We start from the raw sequence: 17,798 nt of genomic DNA, 5'->3' as shown, positions 1-17,798 counted from the left end.
CCTAAGCCATATATCATTTACTGGCACACTGGGCTAAAACACTCAGGCCATGCTGTTCCAATGGTGTATGTGTATTCACTCTGTCTAACCCATGGCCATAAGATCTCTGATGTACTTTGACCTGGTCTGGCCCCTCTACCAGCTAATCTTGGAACCCAGAACYTGACAGGCTAGCACTACTAGCCTATCCACTGCTTCCTCCCCTTGTTTAGGGCCTATAATAATCAAGCAATCAATTAGTTGATTGATTGTAGGGTCTATAGGTGATAACTGTCATCAGACTTCAAAGGAGTATGTTTCCATTTATGACAAAACTCCCCCCCACCCCCACCCATTTTTAATTCAACCTTGTTTGAAAATAGACCAGTGGTACTTATTGAAACTGCCAAGCTTACATTTTGACAGTTGGCTAACAGTGATGCAAACCTTGTTGTACACTTGTTGTCATCGTAGCTARCTCACCCATTACAGCTGTATGGAGCGCCACACATTGGAAGTGTTAAACGCTCTCATTAACAGCTTGTAAAAACGTGACACAATGAATTAGACAGTAGGCTACATCTCCCCCTCTATCAACACAGGGAAGGTAGCAGTAACAGACCGAGCTGGTTCTAATCAGTAGGCGCTACGTGAGCCATCCCATCGTCTGTTTGTCTGGGCTTCATTCAGTACAGATGGCCAGAGACACAGCTGAGCTCAACTCAGAGAAGGATATTATCTACTGTACTCAGATCAGGTGTGTGTGTGGGGGGGGCTTGTAGTGAAACATATGCTGTGTGTGGGCTTGTAGTAAAACGTGTTTGTGTGCTGCTAACGATGCTTGATGGCAACATATTGGAACTGCACTGTCTGACTCCAGCACATAGAACTATAGTAACATAGAATATAACCTCATTCTGTTTCTATGGTCCAGACCAGAGCCATATATGCAATAGTACTATGGATTTGGTCCAGACTGTCATTTTTCATGGCAGTGTCACTCTGAATCCACACTTATTAGCTTCTTGAATAGGAAGTTATTTTTCTGGAACCTTTTGGTGACTCAAGGTTTTCTGTCTGTCAGTCAGAGCAGCTGGTTCAGAGCAGCTGTTTAAACACAGTAGGAGAGGTGATGAGGGGAGGGGGGAGGAAGAGAGGGAGGGGAGGGGGTTGAGTGGTCAGGGTAATTACAGTGACCTTGTTGTAGTAGAGCCAGACCAATACATTGCTCCCTCTCTCTCTTTAGATTTCTTTATTTCTCTCTCGATCTCTCTCTCTCTCTCTCTCTCTCTCTCTCTCTCTCTCTCTCTCACGACAGATCATAGGTTCTCTTACGACAGATCATAGGTTGACTTGCACTGTCTGAACTTTCTCAGTGCAATGACTGATCAGTCATTTTGGTTCCATTTATTGAACCGATGTTGGTTCATTAAATCATGATATCATGTCTCTGAGAATCAACCAAAGGTCAGTAGTGGTTTTTCACACCTTACCTCTTGTCCTGAATTGACCTGACCTGGTAGAAAGAGGAAGAAGGGAAGCGCTACTAAGGTACACAATAGTATATGTTGGTAGATAGAAGGTGCTCTTTGGTAAAAGGGGTAAATTGGTCATCAAAAAGAAAGGAGGACCAAGGCACTCTTCATATAATTAATTAAAATGCCTTTATTAGTATGGCATGTTCAATAGAAACAACGTTTTTTTTTTTTTAAACGACGCGTTTCGGCTGCATGGCCTTCGTCAGTGAGTACAAAAAAAAGAATACAATGTCCTCTTTTGAACAGCTTTTCCAATTAGCCCTAAGAGGGAGTGGTTACAAAATTGATTAGACACACCTAGTAAGCAATGCTATACACATTAAAAGGTGAAATACTGTAGCTATGTTATCATAAAAATACAACTCCAAGCTAGACCTGGTATTGGATACTCTTCTCAGAGCTATGTGTGAGATTTTCCATGGCCGGCAGAAACACTGCAGGCAGGGAGTGTAACCATGATTGGGATGAAATCAACAGTTATGATGATGACGACAATGTCTGCAACGCAACGACGATCTAACATCACGAAAGGAAAGAAAGWGTTGAAGGAAGGGGAAAAAAACCACAAGACACATTAACTCATATACACAGTGAGGTGTTTTGATGGTTACACAACATGATAACAGCCCAGCACAAGAACAGTGCAAATAAAACACAATGTTCTCCTCCTCCTCCCCTGTACAGACATGCAGTGCAGCAGGGGCATAGCTATCTGGAGCCTGCCCAAGCTGCATGTGGGAGCCTCCTCTCTTCTCCCCTGTTCCACACTGGTTAGACTTGTGAAATGTCAGACAGGTATGCGAGTTAGAGAGGGCAGATGCGTCAGAGAAGGGGGGGGGGGGGGTGCGGGGGGGGTGGGAGATATACATATAGAGATTGTGTTATTTAGATCGTTATGAAATAGGGTGAAGGGTGGATGAGGGGGGCGAGTGTGTGTGTGTGAGAGAGAATATTCATAATATGCATAATCTAATTGACTGCTCCCCCCCACATATAGCTATTCCACTGACCACACCCTAATGTTTTGATCAAAATTTCCATGGAATGGCATTCACCCTCTGTTGGAATAAACCCAGTGGAATGAACCCCTTGTCTTCTCAACGGTTCTATCAGTATAGCGTGCTTAGGTGACAGCCATAGCTTCTCTTAGCCCGATGACAAAAGACATGATAAAAGGTCAAGAATAAATTGCTGTTTTTTTCCACCAGTGTTACGTAAGGTATCTATAATGAAATGTTTCTTAAGAGCGACACCAAAGATCTGAAACCTTGTCGGTGCATGACTTGCAGTGGACCATCCAGCGATCACTGTTTTCAGTTGGAGAGAAGATCATTTCCTGATCCCCTGTTTTACCTGTGGCCTCTCTGAACCTGTCTTGTTTCATACACACACACACATACATGCATACAGTGGCTTGCGAAAGTGTTCACCCCCCCTTGGCATTTGTCCTTTTTTGTTGCCTTACAACCGAAAATTAAAAAGAAATTTTGGGGGGTTTGTATCATTTGATTTACACAACATGCCTACCACTTTGAAGATGCAAAATATTTTCTATTGTGAAACAAACAAGAAATAAGACAAAAAAACTGAAAACTTGAGCGTGCATAACTATTCACCCCCTCAAAGTCAATACTTTGTAGAGCCACCTTTTGCAGCAATTACAGCTGCAAGTCTCTTGCGGTATGTCTCTATAAGCTTGGCACATCTAGCCACTGGGATTTTTGCCCATTCTTCAAGGCAAAACTGCTCCAGCTCCTTCAAGTTGGATGGGTTCAGCTGGTGTACAGCAATCTTTAAGTCATACCACAGATTCTCAATTGGATTGAGGTCTGGGCTTTGACTAGGCCATTCCAAGACATTTAAATGTTTCCCCTTAAACCACTCGAGTGTTGCTTTAGCAGTATGCTCATGGTCATTGTCCTGCTGGAAGGTGAACCTCTGTCCCAGTCTCAAATCTCTGAAACAGACTGAAACAGGTTTCGCTCAAGAATTTCCCTGTATTTAGTGCCATCCATTATTCCTTCAATTCTGACCAGTTTCCCAGTCCCTGCCGAGGAAAAACTTTCCCACAGCCTGATGCTGACACCACCAAGCTTCACTGTGGGGATGGTGTTCTCAGGATGATGAGAGGTGTTGGGTTTGCRCCAGACATAGCGTTTTCCTTGATGGCCAAAAAGCTCAATTTTAGTATCATCTGACACGAGTACCTTCCATATGTTTGGCGAGTCTCCCACTTGCCTTTTGGCAAACACCAAATGTGTTTGCTTATTTTTTTACTTTAAGCGATGGCTTTTTTTCTGGCCACTCTTCCGTAAAACCCAGCTCTGTGGAGTGTACGGCTTAAAGTGGTCCTATGGACAGGTACTCCAATCTCCGCTTTGGAGCTTTGCAGCTCCTTCAGGGTTATCTTTGGTCTTTTTGTTGCCTCTCTGATTAATGCCCTCCTTGCCTGGTCCATGAGTTTTGGTGGCAGGTTTGTTGTGGTGCCATGTTCTTTCCATTTTTTAATAATGGATTTAGTGGTGCTCCATGAAAATTATTTTTACCCTGACCCTAACCACTAACCCCTTTACCCTATCCCTAACCCCTAAGCTTAAAATAGCCTTTGTTCTCATGGGGACATGGGACATTTTCACACGAGGGAGAATTGTCCTTGTTTTTACTATCCTTGTGGGGACTTTGTGGGATTTTAGGTCCCAACACTGATAGAAGAACCAACCTACCACCCCCCCCCCCCCCCCACACACACACACACACACACACACACACACTGCCTCATACTGAATTGCCTGTTTGGTGGGGAGTGTGCGGGAACAGATCTGTCTTTCATGCTGAACCAGAAGCACACACACTCTTTACCTCTTCCTCCCTCTCTCTATCTGAGTGTTTGTGTACCTTTTGCTCTGGTGCTGTTTACCACTACTCCTCCCAGTGTGTGTGTGTGTATGGAGGGGACCTGTGTTTTTCACTGGAATCCTGTCTTTCTCTGGCTGGCCTGCCACGTCAAATGACAGTCTGGAGCCCCGTGTCCTCAGGGAGCTGTGTGGCCGAACAGCCCGGCTGTGGTCTCTAGTCTGGGGTTATGGACAGGAACAGGACTGGCTCTTACTGAGGTCTGAGGAGGACAACACTGATCTCAACTGAACTGGAGTAGCCATTGAGGAGATACTACTGCTCTGGAGGAATCTTATGGGATACCCTGCCTCTTGAATCCTGTGGAATCCTCCCAGTGCTTTTTTTTTTGTCTGTTTTATTTTGATTTACTGTGAACTGAATATGGCCTGGATATGAATGGATTTCTGTACAGGGGCAGGTAAGGTGTTCAATCTGCTGCCAATGATATACACTCCTCTACATATTTATTTGGAGAGTGAAGCTAAAACTTTTAATTTGGCTCATAGAATATTTTTCGGAACACTTCGACATTAATGTGGATGCTACCATGATTACGGATAATCGTGAATAATGATGAATGAGAAAGTTACAGAGGCATAAAGATCACACCCCTCAAAAAATGCTAACCTCTCACCATTACCAATAACAGGGGAGGGAACATTTTTTTTGAGGGGGTATGATCTTTATGCCTCTAACTTTTTCACTCATCATTATTCACTTATCATTCATGATTATCCGTAATCATGGTAGCATCCACATTAATGTAGAAGAATTTCAGAAACATATTCTATTCTTATTTACAATAAGTGACTCGAAAATGACACAATCAATTATTTACCACTGATTTCTATTGGGCACAACATAATCCGAAACACAACCAAAAGACACTGCAAAGGTATCCAACAAGTTTGAAGACTCACAATCAAATGGGGGAACTACATGCATAAAGTGCGTACATTTTTTAACGGTAAAACAGATATGTATGAAAATACCCTCACATAAAAGGTGACTTTCTGTACTGGCGCCTCATAGAAAACATTTCATCTCAAATCCAAAATGTTGGAGTACAGAGCCAAATAAAAACGTTTAGCTTCACTGTTCAAATAAATACGCAGGGGAGTGTACATGTGGACAAGACTGAATAACTCGTTGTAGGTTTAGTCGTGTGTAGCTCGCTGGTATGTGTTTTTTAAAGGAAAATCAAAATGTATTTTTACAGTTTGTCTTTGAGCGGTTTGGTGTGCTTCTGTTTGTTTTGAAGGCTTTGCGGTGTTGTGTGTGGATCTAAGGCTATCAATATACTGTATTATGTAAYCAAAGTAATCACTCTCATGGGAGAACAGACAAACCACGTCATCAGGTTTTTTTGGTTAGTCATCTGTCACAACACTGATTGGATGATTCGTTTTATCTACTGGGAAAGTTTGTTCCTATAGGAAGGACTACATTTAATGACAAATCGAAACACTAGTGGCAGCAATACACATTGGAAAATGCCAAATTATATTGATGTAATCATAATGAAATGACGTATACTCATTATTTTGTTCACCATGTTGATTACTCAGACTTCCATGTTGGTCCCCATGGCAGGTGCTGATGAGTAAGGGCTTTTTAAATTCAGCTTTGTGGGAAGACCTGCTGTTGTTGTTGTAGTAACAGTGACCTGGTGGTCTGTCTGTCTGAATAGTTATTAGGCTTCTTCCACGGTTAGAACTAACACACACACACACACACACACACTCAGATGCTGCCTATACAGGCCAGCTGTTCCCCCAGGCGCAAGGTTAGGAGAGGGTTTGGCCGGGGTAGGCCGTCATTGTAAATAAGAATTTGGTCTTAACTGACTTGCCTAGTTAAATAAATAAATAAAAATAGAAGTGTGTGTGGTTTAAAAATCAGAAAGTGTAATGTTCAGTATGTGCTTGCTACATGTGTGTGTGAACACATTCAGCTCAACCCAGTCTCTACTCCACCGCTCACTGTGTTCCACATAGTTTAATCACTAGTGTTATTTCATTAGTAGGAAGTAGGCACAATAGTTTTTCCTGATCACGTGACCCTACCAGGAAATACACTGCTCAAATAAATAAAGGGAACACTTAAACAACACAATGTAACTCCAAGTCAATCACACTTCTGTGAAATCAAACTGTCCACTTAGGAAGCAACACTGATTGACAATAAATTTCACATGCTGTTGTGCAAATGGAATAGACAAAAGGTGGAAATTATAGGCAATTAGCAAGACACCCCCAATAAAGGAGTGGTTCTGCAGGTGGTGACCACAGACCACTTCTCAGTTCCTATGCTTCCTGGCTGATGTTTTGGTCACTTTTGAATCTGGCGGTGCTTTCACTCTAGTGGTAGCATGACGGAGTCTACAACCACACAAGTGGCTCAGGTAGTGCAGCTCTCCAGGATGGCACATCAATGCGAGCTTGTGGCAAGAAGGTTTGCTGTGTCTGTCAGCGTAGTGTCCAGAGCATGGAGGCGCTACCAGGAGACAAGCCAGTACATCAGGAGACGTGGAGGAGGCCGTAGGAGGGCAACAACCCAGCAGCAAGGACCGCTACCTCCCTTTGTGCAAGGAGGAGCACTGCCAGAGCCCTGCAAAATGACCTCCAGCAGGCCACAAATGTGCATGTGTCTGCTCAAACGGTCAGAAAACAGACTCCATGAGGGTGGTATGAGGGCCCGACGTCCACAGGTGGGGTTGTGCTTACAGCCCAACACCGTGCAGACGTTTGGCATTGCCAGAGAACACCAAGATTGGCAAATTCGCCACTGGCGCCCTGTGCTCTTCACAGATGAAAGCAGGTTCACACTGAGCACATGTGACAGACGTGACAGAGTCTGGAGACGCCGTGGAGAACGTTCTGCTGCCTGCAACTCCTGCCAGCATGACCGGTTGGCGGTGGGTCAGTCATGGTGTGGGGTGGCATTTTCTTTGGGGGCCGCACAGCCCTCCATGTGCTCGCCAGAGGTAGCCTGACTGCCATTAGGTACCAGGATGAAGATCCTCAGACCCCTTGTGAGACCATATGCTGGTGCGGTTGGCCCTGGGTTCCTCCTAATGCCAGACCGTCATGTGGCCTGGAGGTGTCCAGCAGTTCCTGCAAGAGGAAGGATTGATGCTATGGACTGGCCCGCCCGTTCCCCAGACCTGAATCCAATTGAGCACATCTGGGACATCATGTCTCGCTCCATCCACCAACGGATTGGCGGATGCTTTAGTCCAGGTCTGGGAGAGATCCCTCAGGAGACCATCCGCCACCTCATCAGGAGCATGCCCAGGCGTTGTAGGGAGGTCATACAGGCACGTGGAGGCCACACACACTACTGAGCCTCATTTTGACTTGTTTTAAAGGACATTACATCAAAGTTGGATCAGCCTGTAGTGTGGTTTTCCACTTTAATTTTGAGTGTGACTCCAAATCCAGACCTCCATGGGTTGATAAATTTGATTTCCATTGATCATTTTTGTGTGATTTTGTTGTCAGCACATTCAACTATGTAAAGAAAAAATTATTTAATAAGAATATTTCATTCATTCAGATCTAGGATGTGTTAATTTAGTGTTCCCTTTATTTTTTTGAGCAGTGTATATTCCAGTCTATCCAAGGTAATAAAAACCCGATGTTCGATGTTATGTGTGTTTGACAAAAAAAAAACTCTGTTTCAGGCACTATGCTGGTGATCGGCAGGCCCGGACCAAGAGTATAGGACACATGACTGGTAAGTGGAGATTCACACTGGCTCTGTCATTTATCACACACACACAATATTCCATTCAGGTTCTGTGACTCTCTCTCACTCTCTCTCTCACTAAAGGGACTTTTCACCCTCTTTCTATCCTGCTGTTTTTCTCCCTTCCTGTTTGGTCAAACACACCTCTCACTATATTACTCTTTATTTATTAACCCACCCAGCCCATACAAGGACATGTTTAGACCATACAGCTGTTATTAAAGACACTTAACAAGTATTGCCTCTGTGAATTACTCTTGAGTACAAAAAAGTGTTAGAATGTGTTTRGATGTGCCCCCCCCTTCCTAGTTCCTGTGTGTACACGTTTGGCACAGTGCAGTCGTCAATCATATGGGTGTTATGTCATTTCTCGTAGCCTGGCCTGGCCTGTGTACCAGCAGTTAAACTTTAGGCCCGGGTCCAGGACATCTTCTGTAGCCTAGCCTACACTCTACACAACGCACAGCTCTTTAATAATCTGTAATGAGCTCCTACTGCGATTTTAAAGAACTGTCAGAAGTTTCAGCTCTGCCAATGGTTCTGTGATTAAGCCCCTCGGGACTTAAACCCGCATCTCCCCACTCATTCTATACCCCCCTCCAAAATCCGCCAAACACCCATTGTCAAGGAACAAAACACACATTATTGTATCCCTGTGTGGTTTTCCTGAGAATGTTCCTGGTATTTAGTCGTTTTAAAGAGAAGTTTGGCATTAGGCCATTTGGAGCATATTCAGCTGTAACGGACCGTACCATGTTGGCTAAGTACTTTTAACAGGGCCCAGGGGTGATACAGTGCATTCAGAAAGTATTCAGACCCCTTGACTTTTTCCATATTTTGGTACGTTACAGACTTATTCTAAAATGTATGAAATTAAACATGTTCCTCATCGATCAACACACAATACCCCATAATGACAAAGCGAAAACAGGTTGAGAGACATTTTTGTACAGAAAAAAATAAAACACAGAAAAAACGTATTTACATAAGTATTCAGACACTTTGCTATGAGACTCGAAATTGAGCTCCAGGTGCATCTTGTTTCCATTGATCATCCATGAGATGTTTCTACAACTTGATTGGAGTTCAACTGTGTTAAATTCAATTGATTGGACATGGTTTGTAAAAGCACACACTTGTCTATATAAGGTCCCACAGTTGACGGTGCATGTCAGAGCAAAAACCAAGCCATGAGGTCCAAGGAATTGTCCGTAGAGCTCCGAGACAGGATTGTGTCAAGGCATAGATCTGGGGAAGGGTACCAAAACATTTCTAGCAGCATTGAAGGTCCCCAAGAACACAGTGGAAGAAGTTTGGAATCACCAAGACTCTTGCTAGAGCTGGCCGCCAGGCCAAACTTAGCAATCGGGGGAGAAGGGCCTTGGTCAGGGAGGTGACTAAGAAGCCAATGGTCACTCTGACAGAGCACCAGAGTTCCTCTGTGGAGATGGAATAACCTTCCAGAAGGACAACCATCTCTGCAGCACTCCACCAATCAGGCCTTTATGGTAGAGGGGCCAGACAAAGGCCGTTCCTCAGTAAAAGGCAGATGACAGCTAGGGCTGTTATTGTGACCGTACTACCGCCGCATGATAATGGTCCATTCTAAATCAAAATTAATTTCACATATATATTATTTAGTGTATGTAAAGACCAGATTAAATAAAGAATAGTCTGATGGGTGACAATATTAGCCTATCACTTGTGAATGATATATAATCACTTGTGAATGATGCCCAGCATAATGCAAGAAACAGTGCATTTTTTTAATGCAACTTTTTCAAATCATAATTGCACGCCTGATGTAGCCTAGCCCATAGGCCTAAATGTTTTGATGAGGTTTGTATCACAGCTAAAGTGGCCACATAACTTCTTAAAWWGAAGCATAATGATCCGMTTTACGGAGCGTGTGAGTTTCAAATTTGGGGAAGATAATTTTCACCATAAAAATGCACCTTTTAAATAAATCATTACATGCATAATCACACTTTTGAGAATGGTGTTTTCCTGTCGTGTGCGCATTGCGGCGCTTATAATTTGAAAAAATAGCCTAATAGTTTATCAACATTTTAAGCTAAACACTCTGATCTGTTGCGCCAGGCTCATTGCTTAAAACAGTGTTTCTTTATGCTAGTGCTTGTATTAATTTGGGATCTATCGCATCCCACAACTGTCCCAGACTATGTTTGGAATATATTTTTCTTGCACAGAGAGAAAGAAATAGTAGATTGACATAGGCTAGTGCTTTTGCTGTTCGTTATGCTTACTCATCATGTTGGCTGACAAAAAATAAATGTGTCCAATATCTTCAATATGTGCCTCGGAATTGGATAAGGATGCTCGCAGTTGCGTCCTTGATGTGTCTGTTTTCACTTGTAGCCTTCAAGAAAGACCCGATCACGTGACGGAGAGCCATGTGAGTGAGATGTACTTCAGCACGTAGCCGGGAGAAGGGAATTATAATTATTATATTCAGCCCATGGGCACAACGGCCACTAGCTGCAAAAGGTATGGATTTTTTTAGGGGGCGTTACAGCCACACAAAGGGGATGCAGCCAGGAAATCCGAGGCATTATCAAGTGCTTGTAAAATTGTGAATGAGAGACTGATGTAGTGTGTACAGCCTGCGCAAAAAAAACAAAGCAGAGCTCATGCCCTTCAAGTGACTTTTTTCAAATCATCATTAGTGTCGCATCACGCAGCCATAGAATGTATTAAAATCAAAACATATAGCATCAAAACATATAGCCCAACATTTGTATCACAACTAAAGTTACATAAATAACTCTAAATTAAGTATAAAACAGTACCTGTTTCTTTGTTAACCGCTCAACACCGAATAGTGCGCACTCCCTTAAATCGTTTGGAGAAAATATCCTTTCTATTTTATTCAGCTTTGTTCAATTGTATTCTTCATATTATAAAATAATGACATGGAATTCTAAGCAAATCCTGTCTGCTAAATGAACTAGTGTAGCCCACAGCCATATGGCATAGCCAGATCAGGGCCTAACATGCTATTCTGTTCTTCTGAAATAGACTACATTTTCTTCATGTTTCTTTAGATCTGTCTAAAATAAGTAATGGATTTATTGTGATGGTGTGGGCTATATTACATGGATTTATTCAACTTTTTAAAATGTACATGTTCTTAATGTGTGGAAGCCAGGAGATGCTAAATGTGTTTATGTTAATTAACAGTCAATTACCGTGAGACCGGTAGTTATTTGCTTGACAATCATCGGCTGACAAAGTCATGACCGCCACAGCCCTAATGACTGCCCGCTTGGAGTTTACCAAAAGGTACCTAAAGGACTCTCAGACCATGAGAAACAAGATTCTCTGGTCTGATGAAACCAAGATTGAACTCTTTGGCCTGAATGCCAAGCATCACGTCTGGAGGAAACCGGGCACCATCCCGCCGGTGATGCAGGGTGATGGCAGCATCATGCTGTGGGGATGTTTTTCAGCGGCAGGTACTGGGAGACTAGTCAGGATCAAGGGAAAGATGAATGGAGGAAAGTATAGAGAGATCCTTGATGAACACCTGCTCCAGAGCGCTCAGGACCTCAGACTGGGTAAAAGGTTCACCTTCCAACAAGACAATGACCCTAAGCACACAGCCAAGACAACGCAGGAGTGGCTTCGGGACATGTCTCTGAATGTCCTTGAGTGACCCAGCCAGAGCCCGGACTTGAACCCAATCGAACATCTCTGGAGAGACCTGAAAATATCTGTGCAGCGACGCTCCCCATCCAACCTGACAGAGCTTGAGAGGATCTGCAGAGAAGAATGGGAGAAACTCCCCAAATACAGGTGTGCCAAGCGTCATACCCAAGAAGACTCAAGGTTCTAATCGCTGCCAAATGTGCTTCAACAAAGTACTGACTAAAGCATCTGAATACTTATGTAAATGTGATATTTCCATTCTTTTTTGTTTTATCAGCAAAAGTTTCTAAAAACGAGTCTTTGCTTTGTCATTATGGGGTATCGTGTGTAGATTGATGAGAAAAAATAGTATTTAATCAATTTCAGAATAAGGCTGTAACGTAACAAAATGTGGAAAAAGTCAAGGGGTCTGAATACTTTCCGAATKCACTGTATCAAACACTAATAGGAATTTAATGAGACAACGTAAGTTCCACACCGTTACTAAGGCCGGGATTCAAGTAATTGCAGATTGTGACTTTTCAGGATAGCTGTAACACACATGCTGTTGTTTTGCAAGTCAATCACACTTCTGCAAAGTGCAAATCAATTCACTTGACCCTGACAACCCGGTTAAGAGGTCTGACTGAGCGATGGCCTGGTGAGAATCCAGAGGTGTTTTTCTTAAAACGAAATATGTTTTTGTTTACCTGACAATTATTGCAGCTTTCAGGTGTTTCATTTTCTTTTTTCTAGATTTCTTGTGTAATGAGACAGAGAACGGCCCTCCTCCTCCTCTCCAGAGCCACAGCCTCAGAGAGTTTGAACAGGTAAGGGCTTGTCTTCCTCTCTCCTGTTGTTATGGTCTGGTACAGTGTGGTAGTCAGTGGAACGAGGTGTTCGGGCCTGTCAGAATTGTCTGATAATGTGTTTTTAGGTGTGTTGGTGATGATTATGTGGTAACTGAACCTCTGACTATGAGTCGAGAAGACTATGGGTAAAAAAGATTCCGGTCTCCTGTAGCTTCCCCCAATCCCTATCATTGCTCTCCTCACCTTATCCTTCCTGCATAATGGCCACGTAGACCTGGACTGTAAATAGCTAATACACTCAAGCACACAAGTAGAGAAATCTAAATAAATGATATTGTGTTTGTAATGCAGTGTAGCTCTGGTATACTACTATACAGTAAGTGGTGTTTATGGTTGTGGATGGAGGAGGTTGGTTTCTCTCCTCTAGTGCTCAGACATTGTAATAGGTTCTGGGCTGAGCGCCAGGCTATTACGGTTCTGATATAACTCTAGAAGTGCTTGCTTCAATTACCATAGTCTTGGTGAAGGACAGGACTTCAGGGGAGGTAGGAATGGGGAATCTGTSATTTGATATGGGGGTTAGGGGGAAAGGGTGGTAGTGGGGGCTGGATGGTTGAAGTAACGTCAATAGGGAGGGATAATAGTGTAAGGGTGATTTTGTCTGGAGGTTACAGGGTAGTGGTTTGTTTGSGGGTTAATCATTTTGGAAACCAGGAAGCCATTGGTGTAGTCTAGTCACCCGGTGTAATCCAAGGCTTGCGTTTCCCAACGAAGTCGACCGTGTAGCAGAGTCCCCAAACCAATCTAGTACAACGCATTGAATCCTGGGCAGTGATGTGGGGGCGGACTGATCCAGTGTGTTGGCTTTGGAGGCGATTCCGGCTGCCTTTGAAGTCTGTCTGCAGCCTGCAGCTGGCTGCTTCATAGAGGGGATAGGATTAATCACGCTATGCAGATGCTCGAAAACCAGACCCTTGGCAACAGAGACTCTTAAGCTAGAGCATTTGAAAATTGTGGGAGCAATGCGGACATCTAGAGAGACTACTATATAGATACAGACCCAGTTACTGGGAGGAGAACTATGCTAACTCGGTCTCAGGCTGGACACACACTGGTACTGCATTTGAACTGGAAAAGAGAAAAGTAGAGACAGAGAAAAGTGGGGACAAATTTCAGTTCAGGGAATGTCATTTCCTGAGATAACCTAGTATGCAAATCTTGTACCATATGCTCTGGGTGGTAACAGTGGATTTTGTATGCCAGGGTTTGGGTTGTCAAGACGGTTGCCTCCACCGTTGGGGTTTTGTTTGCATATGATTTCATATGCAAAATATTGCCAACGGAAACCACTGATTCATAAAAACGGCTTCACTATGTCAGTCATAGTAACAGCAGGTTCAAGCAGTTAAATACACCTCTTACTCTAAATATATTTTGTATAGAACTTTCTGTGTCACTGGAAGTGCTATAGCAGTGATGGTGATTTAATATAACACAGTATCCCTGTTGAACTGAATGTGTGTTTTTTTCCACCAAGCTCACAGTAGAGCAACAGACTAGTGCTGTTGTCTTAGCGGAGGGATCTGAGTAAATATATTCCAGGTTACAGAACTGTGTGTGTGTGTCCGTGCGTAAGTTTGTCCTCTTTCCAAATTTGTGTCAGTTTAAAGAGTCAATCTTTCCCCCGCTAGCTCAAAGAAACATGAACCTGCCAAACTAGCATTTGTAACTGTCAAACATCTCTAGACTACAATCCTGAGGTTTCAAGGGAAAAAAGTCAAAGTCAAAATACCCTTTCTCAAATAGCATTTATTAGTCCATTCGAGAAATTGAAGGCATATGCCTGCCTATAAATGTGAATTCAAACCGACCACAGAAACACTTAAATTGATATAAGAGTTGGGTATAATTTAAACCATTAAAACCTCACGACAAATTACAATTGCTAATCTGTTATGTTGCCCTTAGTCTGAATGTGCCGTACTCCAAAACCACATTGTATGAAAGGTATTTTAAAGTAGAATTACTGTAGAGTGGAGTGACAGTCGTATACAGTCTGTCTGCCATACACCCAAACAATCCCACCCAGACCCACAGCCCACAGAGTTCAAGGCGGCAGAATTCGGTGCCTATTTTTCATTCTTAATCTCCATAGCTTGTTCTCACTCTCTCTGTGTGTCTCTCTCTCTGTCTCTTGCTGTAGTTTTTGTCTGCCTTGTGAAAATAGGTCAGTGTTCTCTGTGACACTAGCTAGCTAGCGCACGGCTCATATCAGCCCCCAAGTTGTCGGATGGGAAGCCATCGCTTCGTGAGCCCGTTTCTCTAGCTGCTCATTATAATGCTGTAGAATTTAGAGAGAGTAAAACACTGCTTGAAAGGTTATTGTTTAGTAGACAATGTTAATCATGAGTGACCTTCATATTTACAGTACACAAAAAAAGGTGTAGGAGAACCCTTTGAATAACCATTTTTGGTTCCAGGTAGAACCCTTTTGGGTTCAATGTAGAGCCCTTCTACATGGAACCCAAAAGGGTTCTACATGGAACCAAAAATTGTTATTCAATGGCGACGGCCGAAGAACCCTTTTTTTCTAAGAGTGTATACAGCTGATTTATATGATTTTGACAAATGTTTTTATTCTGCTCTTGAATAACACTGGGGGAGAAAATATTCTCAATGTTAGTAGTGTATTCATGTCAGTCTGTCTGTGTCCTGATTGAGCAGACCTGTCTCAAGTCGTCCACATGCTTCCCAGACGAAACAGTTCGGAAAAGTTTGTGCATATATTATGACAACATTTTGGGATGTTTTTGTTCGTTTTGGACATCGGTAAGGTTTTTTTGGGCTGTTTGGGCACACGTMATTTTTTCTCTCGAGGTAAGCCAAAGTCTGTTTAGCTGAAGTCTACGCCCCTTTGTTCGTGATTGTTCAACAGAATTTTTTTGTTTTATAAAGACTTTGTTTTCATTCAATGAGCGACGACTCCATGGACGACTCCATGGACAAACAGTAATATTGCTGCTTTTTTCTTGTTTTTCAAGCAAAGGTCTTTTAAGGGAGTATGCGAGCACACTCATTTGGTTCGCCTAGCCGAGTTCACCCGGCCGAACTGAAGCATGCTCACTCCTATAGTCTTCCCTCCACYGATTAGTCTAGTAGGCTAGAGTTGTGTTCCCTTGCGCAGGCGAGATGGCGCAACAACCAATGGGTAATTTCAAATGTGCATCTAGGTATACTTAGGCGAGTGAGTCAACTTATTTCAATGACATACTGTAAATAATATGATTTCGTACATGATATTAACAAAGTGTGCTCTATTTGAAGTAGAAATGGACAATATAGTTTATTACGTGAAACAAAACATTTAATAATTTTGAGACTGGTTGACTGCTATGTTAAACAACTGCTGTCATGGTTGCTTTGGTTGTCAATAGCCTGCTGGCTATTGTAGTCTTTTGGCTGTAGAAAAACAGGAACCTCCCAGGTCAGACAGACATGTGAGGGAGGATCAACTGCGACTGAGCAATGAACAGTCTGAGGAGGAGAATGCACACTAATGTCTTCATTCACACATCGATATGGATCTCAGACCCGATTGCCCTTGGTGATTGGTGTGCTTACGACAGATGGATCAGGTTTCTGTGGAGCAGCAGCAGCACTCTGGCTGTGTGGCACAGGATCGATACATGGAGCCTAAACATCAGCTCAGCTCACCTTTCCAGCTCACCGTGCTACATCCTCTCTCTAATATGTATGGTTAGCTCTTCTTCCCTTTCTCTCTCTCTCTCTCTCTCTCTCTCTCTCTCTCTCTCTCTCTCTCTCTCTCTTTCTCTCTCATATATAAGAGAGAGAAGCCTACAGTACAGTAGAGAGTTTACAGTTTTTCTCAATTGCTAAAACACTAAAACCCATTGGCTGAACAAAGTTCTCAGTTGCCTGGACTCATTTAGCTAATTATGCCGCTGTTGGCAATACCTTTAAAACCATTTCACATGGTAAAACACAATTTGCAGATCTCACTTAGACTTTTCAGCAAAACTCTAAACACATTCTCATTCTCAAAACACATTCTGCACTCTAATGCACATGTCATCCATACTGGTAAACACAAGTGGCAACAATCAAATACAAATAGAGAACACATGTCATTGATTGAACACAACCACTCAAAATTGATTTAACCTGTTTCAAATGATGCGACACAACCAATATTAGCCAGTTCAGAGAGCAAACAGGTTGTTGAAGGTGGGAAGGAGAAAGTCTGAGAATGGATAGAAGAAACAATGTGAGAGGAGGAGGACGAGTGCGTATGCGAGGTGGGCGACGAGGAGGAGGAGGGCAAGAAAGAGGAAGAGGAGGACGAAGAGGAAGACAAAGAGTGGAAATATCTGATGAAATTCGAGCAACAGTTATAGACCATGTTCTTGTCCATGGACTGACAATGAGGGAAGCAGGACTTAGAGTGCAACCCAATTTGAGCCGATTTTCTGTGTCCACCATAGTAAGGACATTCAGAGAAGAGAACAGGTACAGTATACTACTGTATTTTTGTAATTGCAAATTTTACTGTACTACACTATATGCAGCTGTTTCAATAGACATTTGTAAAGTTAATCACTGTATGTATTGTACTGCATGAATATGTTTTGTAACTGCACAACTACTTTTTGTAGAATTGCAAGGCTGCCACATGCAGGTGGAAGGACAGCTATATTCACTCGGGAGCAAGAGGCCGTTATAGTTGGCATGGTCCTTCAAGATAATGCAATACGACTCAGAGAAATCCAGGAACGAGTGATACAAGACAACACACACTTCCAGGGAATCGACAGTGTGAGCATTTCCACAATTGACCGTGTCCTCCATCGTAACAGGATGCGAATGAAACAAGTATACAGAGTACCTTTTGAGCGCAACTCACCAAGGGTGAAAGAACTGCGAGCTCAGTATGTGCAAGTAAGTCTACATTCAGAAACATTTACTGTAATCCAGATTGTCTACAGTACTAACACATACTATGTGAATGACATTACTCTTCAGTACATACAATGTATGTGAATCAGAAGCCTAATTGTACTCTACAGTATAGCACTGTCTCTGTACGACTTACAAAATCCTACATACAGTATATTGTATTTCTACACAGACAATATTTAACTTGGAATCCTTGGACAGA

At 42.8% G+C, this 17,798-nt stretch overlaps 1 protein-coding gene across 1 annotated transcript in view; it reads left to right on the top strand.

Annotated features, from left to right (window-relative positions):
* The first annotated feature begins 4,357 nt into the window (after window positions 1–4,357).
* Window positions 4,358–17,798, top strand: part of LOC111971395 (myomegalin) — a 119,105-nt gene continuing 105,664 nt past the window's right edge. The window contains 3 exon segments of the mRNA XM_070446250.1: window positions 4,358–4,830; window positions 8,098–8,150; window positions 12,567–12,640. Coding sequence (XP_070302351.1) covers window positions 4,805–4,830; window positions 8,098–8,150; window positions 12,567–12,640 — 153 coding nt within the window. The 5' untranslated portion in view covers window positions 4,358–4,804.

The sequence above is a fragment of the Salvelinus sp. IW2-2015 genome, linkage group LG13 (assembly GCF_002910315.2).
Source record: "Salvelinus sp. IW2-2015 linkage group LG13, ASM291031v2, whole genome shotgun sequence".
NCBI classification, from domain to species: domain Eukaryota; kingdom Metazoa; phylum Chordata; class Actinopteri; order Salmoniformes; family Salmonidae; genus Salvelinus; species Salvelinus sp. IW2-2015.
Note: the sequence above shows the minus strand (reverse complement) of the source record. Positions and strands in the feature narration are given on the sequence as shown.